This window comes from Haliaeetus albicilla, chromosome 13 (genome assembly GCF_947461875.1).
Source record: "Haliaeetus albicilla chromosome 13, bHalAlb1.1, whole genome shotgun sequence".
Taxonomy (NCBI): Eukaryota; Metazoa; Chordata; class Aves; order Accipitriformes; family Accipitridae; genus Haliaeetus; species Haliaeetus albicilla.
In genome coordinates this window covers 18,235,615-18,262,991 of record NC_091495.1, presented here as the reverse complement: position 1 = coordinate 18,262,991, position 27,377 = coordinate 18,235,615, and the positions used below count along the sequence as shown (strand labels likewise).

At 40.9% G+C, this 27,377-nt stretch overlaps 2 protein-coding genes across 6 annotated transcripts in view; one reads left to right on the top strand and one right to left on the bottom strand.

Annotated features, from left to right (window-relative positions):
• Positions 1-27,377, top strand: part of MCFD2 (multiple coagulation factor deficiency 2, ER cargo receptor complex subunit) — a 56,933-nt gene that overhangs the window by 9,686 nt on the left and 19,870 nt on the right. The window lies entirely within an intron of this gene.
• Positions 1-27,377, bottom strand: part of TTC7A (tetratricopeptide repeat domain 7A) — a 183,307-nt gene that overhangs the window by 141,705 nt on the left and 14,225 nt on the right. For all 5 annotated transcript variants that reach the window (XM_069800322.1, XM_069800326.1, XM_069800323.1 and 2 more), the window contains exons 4-8: positions 18,252-18,382; positions 16,445-16,566; positions 9,046-9,124; positions 5,608-5,765; positions 5,108-5,171 (exon numbers count right to left, since the gene is read on the bottom strand). In XM_069800322.1, coding sequence (XP_069656423.1) covers positions 5,108-5,171; positions 5,608-5,765; positions 9,046-9,124; positions 16,445-16,566; positions 18,252-18,382 — 554 coding nt within the window. The remainder of the gene's footprint in view (positions 1-5,107; positions 5,172-5,607; positions 5,766-9,045; positions 9,125-16,444; positions 16,567-18,251; positions 18,383-27,377) is intronic.

Below are 27,377 nucleotides of genomic sequence, written 5' to 3'. Positions count from 1 at the left end.
ACTGGTACCCCATTCAGACATCTCAGCAAAATAGCCCATTATTATTGGTTATCAAATATGACCATATAGATATATCTTATCTCTCACCAGGTATATTTTAACGTCTTGTGCTGTAGCAGAACTAATTCTGGAAATGTCACGGAAAGCAAGACAGACATATGACCCCCCAGCCAAAACAGCCCAACAACCCTACGCAAAAGGAAGAGAGGGGAAGAAAGTAATGAAGTTTGTTTATGGATACTGTCTTGGGTAACAAAGTCATATATTTGCTATCAATAATCAGCATTTAGAAAGCTATCTTCCAACAATTTGCATCCTCCTTCCAAGTTTGGAAACAAGACTTCCTACTGCAAAACAGAAGGAAAAAGCTCTCTACCCTGTCTCCAGCAACTCACATTAGAACTATTTAGTCAAGAGGCGATTAACAGAGGTGGTGTATTTCCCACTAGAAACATTTGCTATTATAAGTGCACAACTGTGATTTGGCAGGATCCAACAGAGCAGGCAATCCTGTCCCCAGTTGTCTCTTTCAGCTGCCATAGCCCAATAGCCCTCAGTAAAATACTGATGATGGTCATCCAGCTGTTGTATCATCACTGGGCTTGGTGTCATTAAAAAAAAAAAAAAAAAATCCTACAAAAGCAACATGAGATTCTTCTCCTTCACCAACCCATTTTTTGAGCAGCATTATTTTATAAAGCTAGGAACTGTTGAGCTAGCAGATTTTAATTATGTCTGTGCTTAAAAATACATGGGTTTAATATTATTCTGTTAAAGGCATGCTCACAGCCATGAGTTTGCTCTCACCAGTAAAAAGAAAAAGACAAGTCCCAGCATCTTACTTTCCCCCTCACCATCTGTTCTGTGCTCTCAGGCGCTCCAAGGTCAAATCGCCTTTAGGGATTCAAATCAGAGATAAGATGGGGATGACATTTCTAATCTTTGTTACACAGGCACAGAATTTATTAGTTTTGGATACAAGGAACTTGATTTCCAGTATGAGTGAAGTGAACACAGAGCCAAAAAAAATAATTCATGTTACCTGGTATGGTTGGTGGACAGCATCAGCCAGAATCCCCAGTTGTAAGAGCCAGCATTGCCAGGGCTGAATAAAGGGATTTTAGACTGTACGTTGGACCTCAGATTCAAGAAGAGAATGTTTCTAAGTGCAAAGAACTTTTTTACCTCAAAAATAAACAAAAATTAATAGAAAGTGTTCCATTCCTGGCTCTGAGAAACTTCTGGCTAACTTTAAGGGGAAGTGCAGTCAACCCAGAATACTCCTGAGAATGGTTATTAAAATAAACAAAACTGCAGCTAAGGGTTAGTCCTGCCAAGCCTGCCCTGCCTACACTCTGCAGCACAAAGCGCCAGAGTTCCCGATGATGGAATCGGGGCCGTTCCCACTGATAGCATGATGCAGAGAAACCACACTGCAGAAAGTCACAATACACCCTCAGTTCTCCCCATAAACACAGTGCCACTGGTTTTGATGGGTTAAATGCAGTAAGGAGGGGGACTAGTGGTTTAAAAATAGGCCAGTCCATTTTTTCCAACATGTGATGGGAACACATCATTCTACTACAGCCTGAGCTTGTAAAGGCTGTCACCAGCTGGCCTTCTCCTTGGTCTGAAGGAGAGCATTTTCCTCCTCTCACAAACACAGCTCATCCATGCCATAGCTTGGGCTATGCATAAGGAATGAGGATTTAGCCAAGAGGCCACAACCCCCCACTAAAGGCAGCCCTGGCTGTGGTAATCTTCAGGCTGCCTGATTTTGTTTCACTAGATTCCTTCACGAGATCTCTACAGCCAACCACTGTGACTAAATAACAGCTGGCATGGAGGAGGAACACTTGCCAAACTCAACAACTGGGATGCCTTAGCTTATGAAAATAGGTTCCCATTTTCAACAGGACAGAAAGAATATAGGAGGCAACTCAGGAGAGTACAGGGAGGAAACAGGCCCCAGTCTTTCACTGTAAGTGTTAATATAACCACAGAAACATCTTCAAAGCTATGGAAGAGGCTTTCTGGCCATCTGAAAAACTTTTACATACTTAGGCTCAGAGGCAGAGTGAGTGAAATACTGAAGGAACCCTTAATTACCCCTTTAGAAGATACTCTCATTTCATCCCACCAGAATATGCAAAGTGGCTCCCTTCCAACGCAAGTTAAAGGAATAAGAAGAAAAGCTGGGGCAGCATCCCAAGCCAGAACCCAGCACCACTAAGAGCCAGAGAAGGCTTGCTGAGTAGGGTCTGGCTCACAACACCTTAAAGGCAATTTCTTTTCTCCCTTTCCCCCTTACAGGAACAGTTCTTGTAACTCCCGTAACATCTGCTGGGGAGTCGCACAGATCCTGGTGAAGTAGGTGTTAACTTCACCTTAGGAAGGCAAGACAAACAGAAGAACAGAGTGAATTTCAGCAGCAAACTACCTAGCACTGATCTACTCCCTCCCGGGGGGGGGGGTGGGGGGGGTGGGCGGAGAAAGGTGTTCCAGATGTATACTTCTTGAAAAAGCTACCATGTCTCCTTTTCATCAAATGTATCACATATTTACTTTGAGGTTCTCTGATGATTTACGCTCCTCCCCAGTACATCTTTGCTCTGTGTCCCCTCCACGTGCTGACAATTCTTCTGGCCCTCCTCCCCTCAGTTTTGTCCCCCTTGAGCTCATTTTGGAGTGGCAAAAGTCAGAAACAGGCATGTGGAGCACCTATTTGGCTTTAGAGTCCTGCAAAAGAGTTATAATGGCATGGTTGCTCTTTTTTCTCTTTAAAAATCAGGCAGAAAAAGTACTTTTCTAGTGAGTTTTGCTCTGACAGAGTGACCAAAGTGTCAGAGAAGCTGGGGAGCTCCCAGCAACCCAACCTAATTCTGTACTTCTGTTTTGTTTTAAGGGGTTCATAACTGTAAATACTGGAAGAACGCCTAATCCAGCCAAAATCCAGGAACACCAACCATGTTGCTTACTGGCCTACAGAAACATATCATTATCACTTGCCACTGACACTCTCGCCCGGAAGGAAAATCTGCTTTATTCAGTTGTCAACATTATATCATTAGGGAGACCTCAACGAGAAATCTGCTTCTTGTTAACTCATTTTCCATGAGCTTCAGCAAATTTTAAAAAATAAAACAAAAAACTTCAAACAACAAACCTGTACATAAGAAAACTCAATAGCCTACAACAAAGCTGTCATGGAAAAGGTGTCTCATGTCATAAATTAAACAAAATTGCCCCTTCTTAGTACCATAACAGCAGAACCACAGGAAAATATTTATAGATTGCAAACCTATGTAAGAATCAGATTGGTCCCTCTGTTCCTTCACTTAGGAAGCACCTTCCTGTGGTTCCTAAGTGTATTTCTGTACACAGCTATATTTATATACACTTGTCCTGTATTTTTTTTAAAACAATAAACTCATGGCAAGCCTATTGCTAATGCAAGAGGAAGGCTCAGATGTTCCATTTCCCAAAAAGCAGACAGACAGTTATGGTTCCTGCAGTGCTCTACTACAGGATCTTCAATTATTATTATATACAGCAGCTCAAAATGCCTTGCATCTGCCTCCAGAAAGTTCCCATATATAGAAGACAGCACATAAGCAAACACAAGCTTACTTATTTAACTTTGAAGCACAGCAGTCCAGTTCCTATCAACACCATTTTCACACTGCTTCCTCCATAACTTAGTTATAGGACCAGTTCGCCATTTTACACACCATCAGCTAAAACAGGGATAACTTTCATTCCCCTCAGCAGAACAAGAGTAGAGTTCAAGGTCCCACAAGCCCTTTCTTACTGCAAGCCCAGTCCCAGAAAAAGCTGCAGCAGCCAGTACTGTCGCTGCTCCAGACCCCTGATCCTCTTCCTGCTTGGATTAGCCCTGACAAGCTACATTGACATGCGTTCTTCTGATTTTAATAGAAGTGCATGTGGTGTTGTACAAGCCCTCACTCCTGGAGTCTCCAACTTCCAATTATAAAAAGCCCTTCTAACTGCAGAAGAGCCCCTGAAAACACAAAGCAGATGTACTGTAGAGGCTTAGCCTAGAAAGCACTAAAAAGCAGGAAGTATAGTAACATTGAGATGTATGTGATTTTTAAGTCAATTTAGTATTTTTGGGTGGTTCCACCTCTTGAATTTTTCCCCAAATTTTAAAAGCAAACAATGTTAAATTGCCATGTTCTGAAGAAGTTTGCAGGAAAGTGGAAGGACTTGAGCCAGAAGAATCAGACAAATTAAAACTGAAGGAAGCAGAAACCAAAACAAAGTTTCCACAGTATTTCTTTTCAACTTGTCTGAAAGCTGTTTAAAAGTTCCTAAGAGGGTCATTGATGCTCCAAGGTTTTCAAATCTCACTGTAGGCTACAAGTGACCACCCAGTATTTAAAGCAATGTAACTTTCCTTACATATTTTCTATATGGTTGCGTCTTCTCAGAAGATGAAAATGATCAAAGGTTACCATGCAGTTTTCCATGCAGTTTTTCTCCACCTTCTTCTGCTCCTCTTAAAGGGGTTCTTTTTAAGCAACTGATGTTATAAATAGAAGAAATCTGATTATTTCACTGTAGTTCATTATGGAAGTTTCTGCATGTGACAAAACTCCCTGTATCATCAGCATCAGAAACTGCCAAAGATCATTCAGGATTGAAACAGCTAAAATATTATCCCTGCAGACTAAGGAATGTAATCAAGATATTGTATCCTGCAAATGCCAAACAACGGGTACCACCATCATGCCTGGCTTTAGATGAGGCTCCCTTCCTCTCATTCTTGATCCATAAATCCACACAGATGTTTTGAATGGAACCATCTGTCTACTGACAATGTATCTGGATGTCAGAACCTGCATAAAGCTATGGTGAATGCAGTCACTTCTTCTTCTTGACAATTCCCCAAACCCTTCACTGACATTCTATTTAATAAAAGCAGTGTCACTAATATAGGAATAAATAGCATTTCCTGTTCAGCAGCTGAATCCTGCTTCTCTTTATCTAAGGAAGATTCTGTACATAAAACCAGCCAGAAGACTTGACATGGAAACACTAGATATTCCTTTGTGCTGTTAGTATTACAAGCTCATTTTTGGCTTACCATGGATTCACTGATTAAGAGGAGAAGAAGAGCCTCTTCTACGTTGTCTTGAGGGCAGTATGCACTGAAAGACAGAACACATTTTTTCTGAGGAAGGTCGAGAGTTATCCTGTCAGCCTCCTTCTCATTTCACAAGAGGAGCAGTAACTTGAAACATCTCATATATAATTCATTTGCTAGACAATACCTTCTTCTGCAGGTTCACACAATTAAAAGCTCTGCAATATATCCTAGATGAGCTATACTGAACCATAAAGAGATTATTTCCATTTCATAGCAAAGACAGCTATTTGGTTGGATTTTCTGCCTTCCTGGGAAAAAAAAATATCAAACACTCAAGGTTTAATGTTTTATTTTTCTAGCAGGCCTTTTGATGGGAAGTTAAAAACAAGAGCACACAAAACTACTACATGAATCAGTGACATAATTAGCAGTACTGAAAAATGTTCAAACACTATCCTTCCTCCTGCCAATAAACTGAAATAAAAAAGAATACTTACTTCTCTTCTGTGTACAGCTCAGGCCTCCGACAAAGACTGCTAACATAAGACTGATCTTCCTTGTTCATGAACTCAGGAAGCAGATCAGATAAAGGGCTCCAGTAACAGTCTTCACTGAGGGAATGGAGAAGTACTTGGGCTAGCTGTTTGGCTGCAGTCTAGAGATCAATGAGCAGTACAGAAAAAAGACATATCAGTGAAGCCTTGTCCAACACAAAAGATTCAACCTTCCCCATGTTCCACCTTGGGAAGGAGATGTACCAACAACGTGACAGTACCACTTTTCAGAAAGTTAGAGTAGCTAAAACAGCTGCTAAAAAGTTTACAGCACTGGCAACTTCTGCCCTCCTCTGAAAAGGCCAGCCTTCTGCATTTACATGGTCTTGTTGCAATACTGTAAGAAAAAAGTATCAAAAAGGCCTGACAGCAAGGGACACTTTGGTGAATGAAGACAACTGACTGCCATACAGACCGCTGAGATAATCTCACAAATGTTACTATATTAGAGTATGATGGCACTTCCTGCATTCTCAGCCTCAGAATTTTGTATGGAAGTCTCAGCCCAGAGGCTACTTCTATATTAGGTTTAAAAGATCAACCCTTTATCTGTTAGCATCACTCTTCCTGCAGACTTTTATAGCTCCATCTCAATACTGCTGCTCTTTTTTTGTTGCAATAACGGAGGGAGGGGAGAAGAGGGTTAGGAACTTTATATTGAGACAGCAACATCATATGCACTTTTTTGACCATCAAGTGGCCAAGGATCCTTAAATACTTGCTTTCTGGTTCATACACATAGCTGGCAAGCTGGGCCCAAAAGGGGGCAAGTTAACTTGACTTTGCAAAACTATTTTTGGCATTTATCCTTGTTTCCCACCCAACAAATCTCTAATTTTTTTCACGGTAAATAGATGAATGTGCAAACAAGCACAGAGACATCAAAATGGGTGGTATCTTCTGTGAATTCTAAGCAGCACAGCACTCTAAGCTGTAAAGTAAATACTGCACAGAACAGAGGCACGCTGAAACTTCAGCCTTTCTGTCCTAATACTTGTAAATATTATTTTGGAACTTCTCTGACTACTGCATATGTATTTTATATGCAATTTACACTTTGGGATGTGTTACGAGGCCACCAAGAGTCATTTTGTTTTAAATACAAGGACAGGTACGATTGATAAACTGGAGCATTACTCTGCTTGACATATGACATCTATAGGACCAAATAAGTCATACTGAGGTTAAAGTTCCTGTTATCAGATTCAGAAAAATTACTTCTTTTGATGCAAGGTTCTTCATTTTCATCCACCTCACCACACATGAATTCACTAAATTAAGTCTAAAATGCAACCACAGTAGGGTGCGCTGATTCTTAAACACCAGAAAGGGAGGTTTCATACTTGTACCTAGCAAATGGCAAAGTGATCTGATTGTATGATGGTGCCTCAAAGAAATATTGTCACATACAACTCCCTGGAAACCCCAAGACCTTCCATGCACTCCTACTGACAAGTTACAGAAAGCCTTCTGTTTCTAACTAGGCTTTTCTATGCTTTTTATAGCAAGTAACCATGAGCAAAACAGCCTAGGGCCCTGCAACATTAGCCAGTATCATTTTATCATCTCAGTGTGTAATTATTTAGTCAGTTTTACCCTGAGGAGCCCACTCTCCTATATTTTTTCCTACAGTTTTAGAAAGGAGGGAACAATAATATGCCAGCAACAGAAAGATCTCTACTGGTTCACACGGAAGTAGGATTATAGTTTGTGATAAGCCTTTCAAAAGGCAAGCACCAAATACTCTTAGTGTCTTAGGTTTTAACATACAGTACAGTAGCTGTGTAAATTAGCTTCACTCTTGTTTTGAATAAGACCAAACAAACCAGAACAGGCCAAGACTCTGATTTATGTTATTACTGCCTTTGGCTAAAAAAAGCATCATTATGCTTGAAGAACACTGTGAAAACAAATCATGTGTTTCACTTTAATGCCTGAAAAACTTGTTTAATTACGCACATTCCTCTCTTTGCCCTCTTGACAACTCTTTAAAAATAAGTAAGGAAATGCAAGTGCAACTTTCAGTAAAATGGAAATCCCAGGAAAAACTATTGGATGAACACCTTCAGATTTCCCCTTAGGGACAAATCCCCCAGGGGTGTTGTACAGCTCTCCCCAGTTGCACAGGGACAGGAGCATTTGAGTGCCACGTTCTGTCATGGTATAGGAACAACAGATGGTTAGACTCATTTCAGCAAAATGATAAAACAGGCAAGCAAGAAAAATCGCTTGAACCTTGATCTCAATCTGGAAAAGAATGCAACCACCCGAGTGTGACAATTATTTAAGTCACCTCTTCTAATTCCCTGCACAAACTTCCACATGCATCTGTATTCTCCATTAGGAATATAAGGTGATCCCAAGGCAACAAGAAGATTCGTTTCCAGAACAAAGTTCCAAAATACACAGATGTGAGGAACCTAGGTAAAAAAGCACCCAGGACACCCTTTCTGCTTGCAGTTTCATTTTAGCTCTGTATTTGCATGTGAGCTACACACACAATCAGTCCATCCATTGGAACCTGGCACTCTCCATCTCCAAAATACTGTGCAAACCCACGACTACCTCCCTTGCCGAATTTCTCTGGAATTACACAAAACACAAAGCTGAACCAAGCACAAAACAAGTTTAGTCATACGAATGACAATGCTTTTAGGGCTGCAAAGTTTTCATTCATGTTCTCAAGACTGCTATTCTCCATGCTGAGTAACTTCAGGACAAGATCTCTTAAAGGGGAGACAGGGAAGAACCAGTTAAAGGTCTAAGAAGTTAAACAGGCACATAAATAACTTTTTCCATTATTTCTTTACCAGAGGCACTCAGGATAACAGGATGCAGAATGCCAACACCACCAGCAAAAAAAAATTAAAAATTAAAATCACTCTGTACTGCATTGAAGGGAGTTTACAGGAAGAACACTGAAGTACTGGAGTCTAAAAAAAAGCACTGCTTGTTGCAAGAGCCAGAAGTACTTAATGCTACTACATGCAAATGCAAAAAGATGTGCATGCACACACTGAAAAGCAAAAAAGAAAACAAGACACTATCACCTGAGGACAGCACTGCCAAACTAAATATAACTCTATTTCTACCATGGCTAGAAAACACACTGGAAAATAACCCCCAAAGTAACCCATGTGCCCAGGTCTGAAGGCTTGGAGGTTTCAATTGGGCAGGTCTTTGAATTAAGTGCTTCACTTGACATATCACTTCCAAAAGTAAAATAATAAATAAAAAAATAAAAGAAAGAAAACAAAAAAGGCAGCAATCGATCAAGTGAGGACAAATACATTTTTGTCCTGCTGCACCGGTTAATAAACAGAGAGAATTCCTGCATAGCAGAGTAAGTACCCTACCCTTCCCATCTCCCATTCCCCGTACCATTTTGAAGGTCTGAGTAGATTTTGTTTCCACAGTCCGTAGTACTTCTCGCAGACTCCTCATTCCTTTCACAATATTTCTATGGGGAAGGCAGGAAAAAAAAAAAACAACCCACGTCATAAAAAACCAAAAAACTAGCACATTGGAGACAAAATATTTTTATGATGCACCAAAGCTTGGCAACAAACTTGACATTCAAACAAACCCATGAAACAATCACTAACACTGAGTGTGCAGTAGCAAGACAAGTCACTCTGAGGCACAGACAGGACAATGACACTGAGCGAGACAGCGACTGTAGCATGCCTACTCCAGATGGCTTCCTAGAAGATCACATTCACATTTGACGAACAGAGGGGACATTTGGAAGCCTTTCATAGCTTGTATTCATAAAGCAGTTGCTTCTTCTTAAAAGCATCCACATCTCCTCTTCATAGACACAGACTGTACTTGTTTGAATTATATTGAGCTTACATGATGCTTTTAAATGATTCCTTTTAGGTGGTGCTTAAATGCCTTGTGTCTGATGGTCCAGACACATGAGGACATTACAGTGGTTTAAAGAGTTTATTATCAGCCAGCTAAGTTGCAGTAACTGTCTGCAAGCACAGCTTAACCTGCAATAAAAAAGGGTTAGGGAAAAAAAAAAACCAAAACAAACAAAAACCCCACATTACTCTGCATAAACCATGAGCCATTAAAGCAGACTAGTTGCCAAATGGTATCTTAATTGTGTGTCTGAGCACTAGAGAGATGCAGAGAGGGAAGGTTAAACACTGGACATACTAGTTAACACACTTGGAGCCTATACACTCTTCAAGACTAAGGACATGGCCCTACCACCACAGTAATTATAAAACGGTTCAGCTCACTTTCATTGCCGGGTGGAAGCTACCCAAAGAAATACAAGTTATAAGAAAAGGTGCAATGCTGTACTGAAATGAAGACAACCAGATAAGCAATTGTAGTGGTACATTAACTACCACTTCAGTTTATTCCAGGAGAATTTTCTGTGCAAATGAAACCTAGATTTCACAGAGGGGAAGGAAAAAAAAAAAAAAAAAAAAAAAAAAAGGCAGCACCATACACCATAACAACCTTTTCTGTCAATCTGATTAAATTTTGAAGGTAAGCAGTATAGACTGTGCTTGTGCCCACTTTCATGCCCTGCAAACCTTCTTGCACCCCAGAATCAATGGAAATAAAAGAAAGTAAGTATGGGGGAGGGGGGGTGCACATATAAAATGTGATGTTTACCGTGAATATTGGCTACATAAAATGCCACCCTAAAGCTTATGGTCACCAAGTCACAGAGTTCAAATGCGTGTGGCCTTACTTCTAATCAATACACATCTCAAAATTTTAAACTTTGAAGTAATCTGTAGATTACCTCATTGGGGGTAATCTACAGACAAGCAAAAAAGTAAGGCAAGAGCAAAAACACTGGAGACTTGCCCCTGTAGAAAAAGTCAGATACTGTCTTTCTGTTTTTCCTTCCACTTTCTTCTAAGTAAAAGATGTGCTTTGAATTTATCAATGGAAAAAAGCTCAAGGAATTTTAACCTCCTTAAACTGAGGAAAGCAATAAAGCACATGGTGATATTTATGCACATGAGTAGTCACACCCAATCCAACAGAATTGTTCATAAGCTATTTATTACCAGATAGTAAAAAAATCAATAAATTCCCCCATGTAAACAAAATGCACATGACCAACTGCTCTCCTCAGTTACTGAAAACTACTGGCATTTCCTGTGCTTCCTTGGGCTCCTAAAAGGCTGGACAGAAGAGTTATGGTGTATAACAGTTCTACAACATTTTTGAAAATGTGTATGTTTAGATTTCTTGTTAGGATAATGGTATTTGTCTTAATAAAGTGCCAAAGAATGCCATTAACTAGCATCAGAAAGAAGATTAGTGACCACTTGCAAAGCCAATTAATTCCACATTTAGCACATACTTAAGAGATGAAAAACCTAGACAACGTGCTAAGACAAGACAGTTTTGTTCCCAGAGAACTGAAGCACCATTTCAGGCCATAAACCAAGTTAAGTTTTGTGGCAGAAACACCTTGCTCTGGGGGGAAGGGGAGAGGAAAAGGAAGGAATATTGACACACTGAAGTGAATGAAAGAATAAATGGCAAATTGCTGCCCAACTGCAAGTAGTCAGGGCTGAAACCATGAACCACACGACAAATGCGTAGGAATACCTTCAACAGAAGGTAGGAGTACAAAACGGGTAGCACAGGAGGAGCACCTAGCATTCACCACCTCCCAGACATGTGAGGTCAGGTTCTCTCAGAGAGCACCTGCTCCATGCTCTGAGCTCTCAACTCTGAAACATGCAAAGCATCTGACAACAATACCAGTGCTACAGGACTGAGGATTTTGTTTGGCCACTTTTATATTTTGAACTTTATCGAACATTATTGAGCCATGACAGGAGACAGAACACACCTGCCAGCAGTCTGCAAACATACCTCACTACAGGAGTTTGTCTTTCCGCTCTACTGTTCCAAGTCAGGAGGCCATCTGAGCACATATTTCTTTTAAGCATATGAATTGCTCTATTTATAATGATAAGGAACTTACTGTTCTATTAATAGATGTCCATCATATACTAAACATGCACTTGAACAGATTTTTTTAAGCTAGGACTTGAAGAAGTTAACAAAAACAAAAGTACGTATTTGAACAGAAATACATGTACGTATGTAAGTGGATGAGGATGCAAACATAAAGCCTCTGACAAGCCATGGTGAATCCATCTGATCTTGTCTAGATCAGAAAATAAGCAATCTTGAGCCTCTGCAGGACTTGGATAGAAGACTGTCCGGAAATCCCAGGTACTGTTGGCTCAAGCCATGGCATCGTAAGTGAACATCAGATCATGTAAGTGAGTTGGAAGAGTCCATGGGCCCCTGTTGCACTGCTAAGATGCCAGAAAAAGAAATGAGGAAGAACAGGAAGGGAAAAGCACATGGTCATTAAACTGCCTTAGTTTTAGGCACAAAAGTGGCAAGAGAGGCATTTAAAAAACACATGACAAAATGCAGTTTAGAATTCAATTACAGCTAATCTAATAAAGAGGAACACAGAAAATCATGGCCACAAACTGTGACAAAGACCACCTTCAGTCCAGTCAGTCCAGCTTGGCATGAAAATCTGTTTTGTTTGTACAAGTACCCTGTTAATACAGGGTAATTATTTACCAGTCCATGAAGCAGTCATATAACATTTATGTCGTATTGTTTGGTTAACACTACACAAAATTTTAAGATACAAGAAAATAAAGAAATACACTGTTTTCTATGCAAATTGCTGGGAAAAATATTGATAATGAACCAGAGTGGACCAGGGGTCCTTGCACAGAGGTCTGCAGAGACAGTCCCCCAACAACATGAGCACCAGAAGATCATGTTCTTATCCCCACTCATTAACTGTTAAAACAGTTAACCGATAACAGATGAAAGAGACCATCCTGAGATGACTACATGGCAGTTTGTGGAGCCACCTCTCCAGGCGAAAGAGATACCCGAAGCACACAAACAGCAGCAATACCATTGCCTCTGCCCAGCTCCTTTTGCATCTTTGCATCTCGCCAGGTTTCTAAAAATTCATACGCTCTCCTTAAACAGCTGTTCAAGCATATGCACAAAACGCACCTGAAGAAGCAAGCCTCAGATTCCTATGAATGAAGATATAAGACAAGTAACTACAACAAAGCACATTAGAGTTTCCTAATGGCAGCCTGTCTAACAGAAGTGGGACGCTCAAAAAAAACCTAATACAAAACAAAGGTTAGCACTTATCTAGATCCATCCAGTGGGCAGTAAGACTCATTCCCAAATTACCAGCTGCAGTGTCCTGGTGTCCTGGATAAGATGCTAGATTGTAAGGACTGAAGAGGATATAAATGACAAGAAAGCCCACATAAATTCCCCAGAAGAGACAAATAGTCCAGCAGAGACTGTCCTGCCTGCCTTTGTACATTAGATTCTACTGCAAAACAGCACATACATGAACTTACTCTTTCAAAGTGCCCTTGCAACAGAAGCCTACAAAATTTCAAAAAGGGAGCTGAGCACCCCAGAAAACTGCCAGGAGACTGACAGGAGAAGGGAAGAGAGAGAATTGTGTAAGCTTTCCCTATTAGGCATTTTCATCAGGGTTTTCCAAAGTAATTTAGGTCCTAACTTGACGGATCATAAGGAAATCTGATTTCTAATAAGTGCTTAACATTTATTTTTCAGAAATTCATTTTCTTCAACAGTGTTCCATCTAGAGCTTCCAAAACCAACCACATCCTCTAGAAAGCTCTGACTTCTTGTCTTGCCTGTGAAACTCCACACATACTGCAAGTGCCATTAAGAGAGCAGCATACATATAAACATTACTTCATACAGGTGAAGCCTGTTTGCCCTAAGAAAATATTAACAGCATCTTGACCAAAGCCCCCATAACAGTATAAAGTAGTAATAACTGTTCAATACTTTGAAAGGAAAGGCAGTAAGAAATGAGCCTAATCTTCACACATCCACATCAAAAAAAACCCCAAACAAAACCCCAGTGCAGATGCTAACATGAAAGACAACTGGTTCCCTTCTACAGTATGACAGCATCTGCCTGCCTATATTCTGCATCCACAGCATCAACATTGCTCACTGGAAGAAAAAAAGAAAGCTGGGATGCAGCAGGGCAAACAACTGCAGGAAACACATCTTCAGCAACACAGTATTTTTAAGTAAACATCTTATTAAAAGCACCTAGGACTTCCACAGCTCCAAGACTTGCTGGTCCTTACAGCTGGCAGCTCAACATCTGAAAGGGAGACCAGACCTTTGTTTTGTACTGGTGCCTTCTTTCCACTGCACGAGAAAAGGGCAACCCTGACCATGCTCCAAGAGAAGCATGCCTGTGCCTGCTAGCAGGAACAAAAGCATGACACCACCACTCTTATCCTTCAGCTATTCTGCCTGGTGAGATAAGAATAAAACACTTGCTATTTCTTTTGTACACACGTGCCACTGGGGAAGGACAACCCCCTGGCAGCCTGAGTATTCATCATCCAAGGCTTATTTCCTCCCTGAACACGCTGGAAGCAATAAGGAGAACAAAAGCGTTTCTTTGAGCTGTTCAATATCAGGTGGAGGAATTTATTATACACATGAAGCATCCTAAAAAGCTTCTTCCCGCTTCCCTTCTCTTTCCTTAATACATCCCAATGCCGCTTATGCCCTCTCGTGGCAGAAACCACACATTAATACTTGCTGAGGGCACAGAGACAAGCTGCGGAGTCCCAGCGGGCTCCCTTCCCCCTCACCGGACCTTTCACTTCCCTGGCAGTTGTTTCTTACTTGCACTGGAGGAGGTGAGGAGCACGTGGGTCTCCGCTCCCGTCCCAGCCACAGGAGCTCCATCGCACGGACTAGGATGCTCTTTCATCAGGAGACAGCTACAGTGAACATTTTGCTGCTATTGCAGCAATTCAGCTTATAATCAATGCACTGCTTAATTCACACATGTACTTTGATTCCAAATTGTTTTCCTGTAGGTTTTTTTTTTTTTTTGGGGGGGGGGTGTACGGTTTTTTGGTGTTGTGGTTTGTTTTTTTGTTGGTGGTTTTTGGGGGGTTTTTTGTTTCTTTTTTTTAAGGCTGTCATTAAAATAACATGGGAAGGGAGCAAGCAGGGCCCACAGTAATACCTAAAACAACCCACTGGATACATTGAACTGATGAAGACTGAATTTAAAACATTGCTGAATAAAATGAACATGACTGAGTTTGATATTCCAAAGGTGCCTAGAAGACATCAGTGCCATATGTTCTAAATGAGATTTTATTTTATTAGATAGTTAATGAGCTTACTGGCAAGACCTGAGCTTTTCGTTCGCCATGAGAATGGCAAAAGGCTAGGAAAGGACACACTGTGCCCATGGCTGGTCAACAACCAACTTACCCAGGAAAACCATTTACCTGTTGCCTACTGCCAGGGTGATACTGAGACTTATCACTCCATACTTTCTTAACACATAAACTTATATTCACCTGACTAAAGGGGTCATTTCACAACATTTGGGCTTTGTGTATTTGTAAGCCTTTGGGTTAAACAAGGTTTACCTGAAGGCACCTCTCATGGATATGCTTAGGAGTACAGGTTCACTGTACATGCAGGCTTTTAATGAAAGAATGCGGAACACAGAAGCTAGTCAAAGTTGCATTTAAAGTCATTCTTGGGGGATAAAAAACTAGCAAAAAAGCCCTAAAGAAGCAACGCCTCTTCCAACAGAGTCAAAAAATGCTATCAATTTTCTACCGAAGAATTTGAACTGATTTTTGCTGGGATATTTTTTTTCTAATTTTCTTCCTTTCAATCTCCCCTCATTTTTTGCTTTCTTCTCCATTTTATTGAGCAGGAAATGGAGGAGGAGTGAAGAAAAGGAGAGAAAATATCTTTGACTGGGGGTGAAGGTAAAAAACCCAGCCAAAACGAAATACTTTCAAAGATGGTTTGCTTAAAAAAAGTTTATAAAACTTTGACCAGCAATATTACACAGAGCAGTGAGAAATCAGTATCTGATTCCTTAAGAAAAAAATAGGATAATATAGTGCAAAAGCAGGACTAGGGAATGATGGATTCTTAAAAGTACTGTTTACACATGTTGAAAAGACACCCTACATGGCAATCTCTCCATCACCTAAAACAGAGTTGATCATGTTTTGAAGACATGGCCTGGTTTAGGGAACAGAGTGCCCTCACCAATTGCCTTTGGAAGTGGGCATTAACAATGTCTCTTTTATTGTTCTTGAAAAGGTTTTCCTCAGGTGAAAATCACTGTAGGCTTGCAGATACCAACTCCTCTTGCCCTTCCAAGGTTCACTGGGAGCTGTATTTCAGAGGCATAATAAATACCCTGGAGCAGCACTGTTCCCGCATGCATTCTCTCTAGTAAAAACACACAGATTTGGGGTATTGATTGGGACATTTAAGACCTTAAATAAACAAACAAACAAATAAATTGAAAGAAACTACCCTTAAGACTTCACTGAGCTCTAAACCAGGCCCTGTGGCTGAACATTTTAAAAGCACACAGCAGTGTAAATTCCACTCTCTCTTTACAGTCAAACTCCCCTCATCTCCACTGGGAACAGAGCTGAGTCAAGACAACAAAATTGTTCTACTCCACCCTACTTGCGGGTCTGGAAAAAGGAGGCTTAGGACTCTTAAGAGAGACAGAGAGACACAAATAGGAGGGAAGGAAGGACACTGAGGGGACTTGAGGTGAGCCAGCAGCAAAAAAGTCAGAACAGAACATATACAAAGAAATAAGCCTTCATCTGTTCTGAGACAAAACATGCAACATTATCTATTTTTATTAACATCTACATCCACCTACCCCTTCTTTAAATGAGTCACGTAGGCACTCTGTAGAGCTGCTTCCAGGAAGTAGGAAAGTTCAAACTCAGAGTAAGTCACGTTGCTGCCCTTGATACTCCTTGAATGTGTGTTGTTTAAGGTCTGTGAGGGGAGTAAAGAAATATCTGGGATTACAGGCAACTGGTTGAACTAGCCAGTTCCTCATGAGCCAGAGACATCTCCAACAATAAAATGTTAGCTTCGGCCATCAGATTTCTCCTCAGACTACCTGAACACTTACCTTCATTAGGTATTCAAAAACCCCTCAAAGTCAACTTTAAAATAAACTATGCAGTGACTTCCATGAAATATTCTGCATCCAATATGAGTTTTGAAACACCATCCCTTATTACTTTCCAACCTTTAATTAAGTAAGTAGAAAGCTACACATTAATACCCAGGGCTTCAGAAGTACTACTCCAACCACAGAGATCCAGTGTCTTGCCCAGAAATATTAATGCAATGTTTGAGTAGGTATGTCTAGCTTAACATAACATAGATATTTATTAAGAGTTAGTAAGCTATCAGGAGTCCTGATGAAAAAATCTTGACATTTCCCCTGTTTCTCCTATCAAACCCTTCTTGCTTTTGCTTCCTTACTGGTAACAAACAGCTTTCACTGCTGAAAGTTGCCCTGTGTGGACTCCAAAGCAGGGTTTTAAATCCAGGACTGGAGAAGGCCTATGGACTTTTAGTACATCTATCAGTAATCCTGCATCCTTGTCTCTGTGTCCAGAAGGTGAATGAATTACTGTTCAAACTCTTTTGCCTTCTTTGCAAACAAAAGCTGTTAGCAAAAACACTTACAGTGCCCAGTACTGGCAGGAACTCGTCCTTCCACAATGGAAGGACAGTACTTAATTTTAAATAGAAAAGCCATTCAGTTTTTTCCTACAAAGAAACAGACCAGACAACTTGTTAGCTGGCTTTCTTCATGAATTTTTATATGTACTAAGCTAATTTTTTCTTGTTTTAATGCAATTAAAAACAAAACCTGGAACAGAAACACACCTTTGCTGCTGAGAAGAGCAGAAATAGCTGGTCAGAAGGTCAAAAGCTGTTAAAGTTACAGAAGAACATGTACTGCCATGAGTGCTGCTGGTGTCAAGCATAACGTGTGGCAAAGGAAAGGCATGGAAGCCCATGGTGTGCCCTGTTAAACTCAGCTAGGCAAAGTTACAGAGACTACTAAGCATGTGCCCAGCAAATCAGTGGCACGTATTACAGCTCAGTGGAGGGCTCACAGTACTCATCTTGCTCGGCATCCTAGCCAACCACTGACTAAGCAGTTACTTGCTAACTAATGATCTAGGTTCCTCCAGTTTCACTTGGAGAAGGTGAAGCACTGGCAATTAAATTGCTATGGCTGACCCAGAAAAGGTTGCTTTCAGCTCGTTAGGGATCTCAATATCCACTACTGTGTATCATTTACACAGCAAATATGTAAAATGTCTTGAGTTTCTTCATGCTGGCACTTGCTATGCAAAGTTTTTAGCCCCTCTTTAGTAAGGGCTAAGCTTGAGATACCACTTGAGCATATCTGAAGTATTCAGTACTTTACCACAGGCAAAACTGGTTTTCAGACCTCATTCTCAGAGGAAACAGGCAGAGACCAGATAAATTGCTGTTTTGCAACTGCTTATACTGAGACATCTCACTCCTTCCAACTTGTTCTCATACTCCTTATTGTCTATGATCACCTGGCATTTCCCCATCATTTTTGCTGTCAAAACCCTGGAAATTCCACCCAGGCCCCCAGGTAACACCCTGAGCACATTTCTTCTTACCTTTTCAAGCTCCTGCAAGTACACCTGGGCAATGACACATGCTGTCTCAAAACAAGCCATGACTTCCTCCTCTCTTTCACACAGTCGAGCACGTGAAGCAATTGAGTTGGTTGAGCGCTCCAGTGACAGACCTGCAAAATGGCAACACCTTTAACTGGAGCCCACCAACAGCAGCATGGCTGTATTATTCCTTCATTTACCATCTGACAGGAAAGTTTTTCCATAGGTGGGTTTCTCCCTTGTTTTAGTGACTTTCAGTAAAAGATCCCCAGAAAAATATAATTCCTACGCATGCAAGGCATTTTTGTCATGCTGCTCTAACCCACACTGCCACTGCACACTTCTACAGTGCCTTTCAAACACTTTATGAAGAAAGGACATACAATCCCTCTGGTAGGGATGAGAAAGCAGAGAAATTAAGGCCTATATTTCAAAGATGGCTATAGATTTTGGGTGCTTCAACGCAAGCGCTGTTTAAGAAACACCTTGGCACTGGATTTGATAATTTCTAAGCATCCACTATTCCAAGTGAAGCTTTCAATAAGCAGCAGTTTTGAGGGGAAAAAGAAAAAAAAATACCAAAACAAAGTTGGAAAATCTGAGGCCTCTCTTGGAAAATCTGAGTACATGCAAATTGCACATAGACACACAACAAGCTCTTGGCAAGGCACAAGAGACTCTTAACCACAAGATCACCCTCTTTTCCAAAGAAAGGAAAAAACCCTGGGTTTTGTACTACTAAAACTCTTTTCTTGTATCATCATCCAACCCCACTTACAAACAAAGAGCATGTTAATTGAAGACCCGCAGCTATTGTCCCTACATGAAAAACTTTTATCAGATCCTTGTCTGGCATCACACTGACATCCTTTACATCTCTAAATCTATTTGGAGAGGCTACACATCCACACACCAATTTTACTCTGATCAGTGTAGGTTCTTATGACACACTGGATCTCTACAAAACACCACTGCTTGGAAACTCAGGTCTTTACACCAAATACAACTGCACTGGTGCCCCGTAGCCTAATATGGGTTGTAAGAAGTTCAGCACATGCTTCCCAATAAATTTTATATATAACAACACTCCCTAATACCAATGAAAAATGTGTACCATGTAACACAAAATCCTAGTGTTCCCGACCCAGATCCACAGAGGTGATGAAAGAAGAGAGTTCAGCTGTCTGGACAGCCTTTCCAAGGAAGCTATTTAGACTGCTGCAGCATACGACAAAAGATTCTGCTCCACCTGAGGAGCCACCATGTGTACCAGGAGCCACACTTTCCTGGGCCCCCGCAATGCCGGGAGGCCCAGCACTACAGCACAGCTCATTTCAGGAGTCTGACAATGAACTGCAGTGAGGCAGCAATGGGGAGCCAGGTTTCGCCATGATCAACAATGCATATGAATGCTCATGCTGGAGGAGCCCGAGGTTCCTAGGCAGTCTTAGCTTTGTTTACTTCTCATGTTCAACATTTCTGTTTTGTCCCCTTGGTTACTCTGCTAGGAGTTTCCCTATCTCATGTCTTAGATTTGAGCCAGACATGAGCGGTTAGTTCAGTGCGTTGAGAAGATGCCCCACTGGTGCAAGCTCGGGAGGTGGCTCCCCACTCCTTCTGCCTTCTCCCAAGTCAGAAGTGCATGGCACGTTCCCTAAAGGACCTGTATCTTGGAGAAACACACATTAGTACCTTTCACCTTTGAAAATCCTGACCAGAGTAGAGCAGGGGGAGTGGACTTACTTCAAACTGCCAGTGTGTAACTGTTTACTTCAAACTGCCAGGGATAACGATCATTTTGCTGCTTTTAACTAATGCCCATTTTGTGTTCTCTCCTTTCTACTGACATACACATTGTATAGCATCAAACATATAACAGATTTTGTATTCTAGTCCATCTATGAAGTCTCTGGCTTTATATCATGGTTTGCTTTCCTATTATTTCAAAACTTCTATTTCCTAACCCTGTTCCTATGTAATGAAGGGGAAAAGAGGATGTTAACTCTCATAAGAAAAAGAAGACATCCAGTGCTGAAGCTAGAACAATCAGCCTACAAATATTCTTCTTAGGTCTGTCTCAGTTTTTTCTACCTCTGAATTTCTAGTCATCCCCCTTACTTGAAAGTAAAATTTAAGAAGTGTTTCATTTCAGAGTCACCATCCCCTTAACTGCAAAGTGGGACTGGGGGCCCTGAAAGAAATCCAGTACAATCCACTGACATTCATACACATGCAGCATTTAATCAAACTGCAAGAGCCATCCTAGCACAGTCTGTATGGGGGTGGTTATCGTGGGAGATGTCACACAGAGACAACAGGCTGATAAAAAAAAACATTTACATACATGCTACAGCCCACTGCAAGGAGCTACCATCTCTAAGCTCTGTCGTGTGAGAGGAAAGCAAGCAGCCTTTGCCAGCACCAAGTACTGACAACAAACGTGCCCATCCATGCAGTCAGAAAAACAGGGCTGGGGTTGATCAGAGACAGGGGAATGAATGAACAACTCCAGAAAGGTTTCTTGCCACAGTAAGTACAGAGCAATATACAGTGTATTAAAACAGCTACTATGCTACATTGCACACATTTCTCTACTTGTAAAGGGCAAGAAGGAAAAATGACCCACATAATGCGACATTAGTCATGGTTCTTTCTGCTAATACCATATGCACTGACCTGATGTCATCAGAGTATAAAATCTTCTACAGAATCTGAACAGGGCTATTCTTCCCTATCACAGAAATGCAATGAAAAGAAAAATTAGAGCAAACAAACTGCAAATCCAATGGACAAAGTGAAGAACAGAAGAATAACAACATAAGTTCCCTGCTCTTGCAGCCACCAACTCAGTCCTCACAGTGTAAAGCCCCAACAATTACAGAATTGCTCAAGGTGCAGTTGGACAAGACTGTTTACAAGCCGTCCAGCCCCGAAAGCACAAATTCCACAAACTCTTCTCCATCCCCCAGTTATCAACACAGAAAAAACTTTGCAGCACAACATACATTTTAAATTCAGCTCAGTTCCCAAGAAGTGTCAGAAGGCCACAAAAGCGCATGCTACTTCCACACTGGATTTAGCAAGAGAAGTGTAGCTCTTGCTAAGACAGAATTAGCTTCTGAGTAAAGCATAAAGCCATATGCTTTCTTGGTAGCTGGTTAAGGTAAAGGGACTTGGGTATTTTTCACAACCAGTCATGGTAAGATAATACCAACTTATAACTTATCTACGCTAAGATTTTTCTCATGTGAATTGGGTGCCCAAATTTAAATATATAAATACACATATACCATAAGAAAGTTGTATTCAGTGAAAAGACAGATTTCTAATAGAGTATGGCCCAAGCTCAAGATTTAAAGAGAGACATGCTTCCAGATTATCCTTTTTAAAAGAACAAACTCTTCCTACCCACTTCAGAAAGAGTGACTTTCTATGTATAGAAACACTGCTTTTCTTTCCTGCATAAAGATAAGGCTTCCATTCATCTCTAGCTCTCCCAAAGATTCATCTCTAGCTCTTGATCTCTCTATAATCTTTGCCCCTTCTTGTCCCCTTCTAAAGCTATTCTGCATTTATGTCAGAAAAAACCCAAACCCATAAGGTTTGTAAGTGGCGTCACTGAACTGATTTCCTCCTAAAGCTGAAATGCACTGCTCTCATTCATGGAAACCTGAAAGGCGAGACTTTATGAGGACTTATTTCCACTTTCATCTCACTCAGTCCTTGTCAAGGGAAGACATCATATCATGTAGCTCCCATGCTCAGAGGTGATGTTATTACCAGCACTGGAACATACATGTGCACATGGACATACAGTACCAGATTCTCAGCAACATAAATATGAAAATTCATGCTGGAAGGGATCCCAAGAGGTCAATCTTTCTGCTCAAAGCAGTGCCAGCTCAGGGCATTACCCAGCCTGGTCTTGAAAGCTTCAGCGCATAGATGGAGACTGCACAATTGCTAGGGAGAAGAGGAGGCTAAGGTGGCTTTCTTCTTTTCCTCCAGTTCATAAACAAGTTCATCAAACAGCAGCATTCCTCCTTCTGAGTAGGAGAACTATACCAATCTACTCACAGGTTCTTTTCATTTTCCTTTTTACACAGACTTCCAGCCTCCTGTATTTGGATGAATTTACACTACTGAGGAATGGTGGGTTCATGGTGCAAGAATTCAGGGTCAGCAGCAGCACACCACTTTCACCAACAGTGTCAGCCTGCAGCTGCTAAAACCCCATAGCCCAGGAGCATCAGAGCTACCTGGCAATCTAAGGAAGGATCAAAGAAACACAACACCACACAGAGCATGAAGCTTACCTCTTGTGTTGTGTCCTAGTGCTACACTTGTGTTGAACACAGCTATGGCAACTTGAAACAAAAGACAGCTTAGGGTGGAACTTGCACGCCTGCCAACTGCATCACCACCAGCCTGCAGAGCAAGGTTACAGAACGTATGCTCCTGGGCCACACATAAAGGCCATCCTGGCCAGAAGCCAGTGTGCTGCCAAGCTAAGTGCATGCAATAGTTCTACTCTACCTACAGGAAGGTAATTAATTTTTCTTGAGGTAAGCCAGATGTGAACATATTGCATGGCAACTCCTGCAGGGAAACTGGTTGTGTGCATGTTTTCACTCTGTGGCAAATGCCAGGTCATTCTGGGTAGCTGTCCCCAAGGGGAGGGTGCACTTCATTTCTAGCATGCAGCTTTCAGCCTAGTTCAGAAGCGTGGCTCTAGAAAATCAATTAGCATTGAAATAAGACTATTTTTAAGACTAGCTCTTCAAACATATACACATGCATGCTGACTAATCAAAGTTCAGCAGAATCCTAAACAGTTTTCAAAGACAAAATTTAAAAGCACAACCAAACCATTTTAGAGATGGCATTATGACCAGCCTGCCCTGCCTGCTAAGGTTTGAACTTAAGAGCACAGCACTCAATCAAACTCTTATATTACAGTGTCTTGGAAAGCAAAACAGCCTGAACCTTAACAAGCCAAAGCAGCAGTTGGGATTAGGTTGACATAGGCAAGACTCAGCACTATGCATTATTTCTGCCACTATTCACAGCAGTTCTAATAATTCACATCATGGGTCTCGACACCCATCTCCCCACCAATTAAGCTATGATTTTTCAGGATTTATTTGCAATGCAAATAGATAAAGAGCAGGAAGAAAGGCCTAGAAGCCCTTGGTTTTGAACACATTCATTCATACATACTGCAACTCATGAAAGGTGGAGTGGAAGAGAGAAGTTTTGTTTTGCAAGAAAGCTGCACAAACTTCTCTCACCATTGCTTCCTATCATACAGAATTATTGTGTATTCATAGCAATCCATTATAATCTTGAGGTATTTTTCATGTAAGTCTCAAAGGTAGAAAGGCAGAAAATTCCAGTAACCCTAAATAAAGTTATCTGAAGACCTTTTTGTCCATAAGCTGGGAATGAAGGCTGAAAATGTAAGTAACCTGTGCAAGGCTGCTTAGTTGCATCAAAGCAGAACTCAAGACCCCTACTCCCAGCCTTCCCACTAGATGCAATAAATCAATGCTAACAATGTTGCTCCCAACTATTTTGAAATTAAGAGCTCTATCTGGTTAGCCTTGTAATTACACCTAAAGCTGGCTGTTAAAACTAGGACAGCTTTTTGACTGAGTGGCTGTGAAGCCAGAAGGGAGCAAGCACTCCCCTGAGATGGAACCTCAGTCACCTACCCCTGATCAATGCCGTGTAGGCTCTCCATCACACTGCATATATTACTGCCTAGCAGAAATCATCAGCCTTAATCCAAAGATGCTTATTTTTCTGAGCATATCAAGACCTGCTGGCTGCTCTTAAGCTTCATGGCACACCTTTGAACCTTAGCTTTAACCTGTAATAGTGGTCTCCAAACTTTTTTGATCACCCTCCCCTATGAGTAAAAAAAATAGTTATTGAGCATGCACATTCAACATACGTATATAATTATATACACACACTGCTTTACAATGTCTTTATTTTATATTTATGTGTTTATCTTTTAAAAAATACCTGATAAGTAGCATGCTACTGACAGCCACCTATCATCACAGAAAAGGCCTGCAAATTCAGAACACTTAACTTTTTGTAAAAGCAAAAAGGCACAATTTGTCTAAGTTTGACAGCTCTTTTAAGCATTTTGCCATGAGACAACCAGTGAGCTTTGGTGCGGTACAAAAGATTTTCATGGCCACTCCCCATCTCATTAAAAAGTATTGTAAAGATTCTATTTAAAAGTCTTGTGTTTATAGTTAACCCCATTGATGACATCCTACAGCACTTTGTGCACTTCTGGGTCCCCCTTTGCTGCCAAGTATTTCTTAGTGTATTTCATTATTGAACCAGAATCTAGCAAACTCCTTAAGCTGAGACATCTTAGAAACATTTGTACTTTTGTGCAACTGTACAGCAAACCTCCCACACTGCGTAATTTATTCTAATACTTGTTTCTTCAAGTCTTTGGCAATGTCTTCTATGTGTCTTCCAAAGGAATGCATTTTAGTTTATTGCCATATTGTTTTCTGTGTATTATTTCAGCCGTTTTGCCATGGCAGGAAGAACAAGTGTTTCCCTGATGGTATGTGTTTTTTCATCTCTTGCTGTCATGTATGAAACTTCAGAGGCTTCTAAAACTTTAAGTTTAATGAAATTTTTTGAAGTACTGAATTGAGTATCATTGGACCTTAAACATCACTGATGAGATCTGACTAGTCTGCCATTGCTTTTACCTGATGAAGAGCTCATGCTAGGAGTAGTGTTAGCTCTGCCATTTTCTTACTGTTCACTTGTGCTCATGCTATTAGTATTACCTGCAATCCACCGTTTCTTGCAGGGAATCTTTAAGCTACTTGCCTATTTCACGAGGGTTAGTTTAGTTAAAACTAGATAATATAATACATAAATCCACTTAACCAGGCACACGAGAACTGCAATACACAGGCAGTGAACAAAAAAGTAAGGGTGCCCCATGAGCCCCTCTGCTGTGTGGAACACCCACTCTTTTGCAAGACACTTCATGGGCTGTATGTGACATGGGACCCTCTGACATACATACTGAAGGAGGGCACCACTGTCAATCCAATACATTAGTAAAGCTTAACTTTAATTTTTTTTAAGAAAAAATAAATATAAATAAAAGTTCTAATATTTCTCTCCTGCACCCCAGTGGATCATCTTAGCCCCTGGGACACACGCACCCCACTTTGGGGACCACTGTTATAAACATCTTAATTGTCCTGGTACAAGAGGCCACCTCCATTCCATAACATATCTGATAGCAGTTAAGGAGACATCTTTGCTGGAGTGATGCTCTGGGGCACAGCAAACACAGGGGAGAACAGCAATCTCTTAGAGCCCCACATCTAAAGGACTTTGTCTACACCATCCACATCCATAAACTTTCACGGCATGCTGCAAGAATTAATTTTTTTTCCCTGGTCTAAATACAACAGGCAGAAGCAGAAGAGAAAAAATGAAAAGTGGATGGGGCACAAAGGAGAGAGATGGTGCTGATAACCACGTATTTGGATCTATTCAGCTTGAGCTGATCTGCATCACAGCTTGGCAGCATCACCAGCAGTGATGCAGTCACAGTCACTGAACCAGACTACCCCACTTTCACGTGTACTTTGGGAGCAGGAGGAAGAAAAGAGGTAGGTAATTCTGATTTTACTATTCTGATTCGTATCAAGAACTCAAGCCAATTACATTTCAAATTTGTTAGAACCGTCATTGCCTGCGAGGACCAACAGGATTGTTGCCCTGTCACTTAAAAGATGGTCAAAGACATTCAGACTGTACTCAAGGGTATACCAGTACATGGAAATCTTCCCATAGCCACTGGACACATATCATGCTACACAACACAGCCCCAGCACGGGGACAGCATCGTAGCCATCTAAAAGCTACCTCTAGCTTAGGCCATCTGAGAGTCCATTTGTATGTTTGTTCTTTTAGTGAAAATAAGTGTAGCATGTTGTCTCATATTACCACACAAACATTGTGTGTTCCTTGTTCCGTCTCCTCAGAAAAGCATATGCAAATATTCTTGTATCTCCTGGTGCTGCTGACTCCACAGCTTTAGAGAACTAAATCATAGTGCAGAAGGTAGAGAAGGTTTTGTGTGTGTGTGCAACCAGCACCTGGAATTGTGTGTGGAGAAGGGAGTGGAAGACTAACAAAACTTTACCATCACAGAAACCAAATCACATTAACAAAAGGAACAAGAAGTTATTTTCTTTTTCCACTTTCCAAATTTCAGTTATTTGCATGTAGTGGCCTGCAGCTAACTCTCCTCAGAAGTCTAAAGTCACACCCATGCTGCATTTGTGCATAGCAGATTGTGCTAAACAAACTACTTCTAAAATGCAAACAGAATGAAAAGTAAACTATCCTATCCAACAGCAAAAAAGAGCTCATAGAGTGCAACAGCAAAGCCTAAGTGCACCAAGAATGCCAAGGCTTGGCAACTCTTCCACATCCAAGCTGGAAAGCAGTGGCACCGATGCACACAATTCACCAACATGCAAGAGCTTCAAATTCATCACTGTCACAAATTGAGAGCAACTCCAAACTCTTAAATTTCTATTCTGAAAACCCAAATAAGACATACTAATACCAGGCCCTTTGTAGATGCTGATGTCTTGATAAAACTGGGCTTTTGCCTCTCAGCTACTCTGATGCCAACATCAATAAACAGCATGCTTCCTGTCAAGCTGTCAGAATTGTGAAAACTAGCACTTTGCAGTGTACACCAGGTATAGAATAAAGTCTCTCTCTCTCTCTGATGTGGATTAACATTTAAAAGATGCAGCTTTTATAAAGCAAAAGTGAAAACAACTTCCGCCAACAAAATGCCTTACCCTCAGTTACTCAGTTCTTAATGTTATATTGCATCATATATCCTTGTGCCTGGGACTCAGTTTTTCTAATGGCCAGGCAAGAAAACGAGTTTATTATGTAGGCTCTGTTTAAAGGAACCCATCTCCCCACAGATCTCAATGCACAGAGAGATGAATCTCACCCCTGCTTAGTCATCAGAGAAGGATTCCAACAAAGGAATTTGTACCCTGCCCCTGACAGATCCTTTATTTTTAAAAAAAAAAAAAA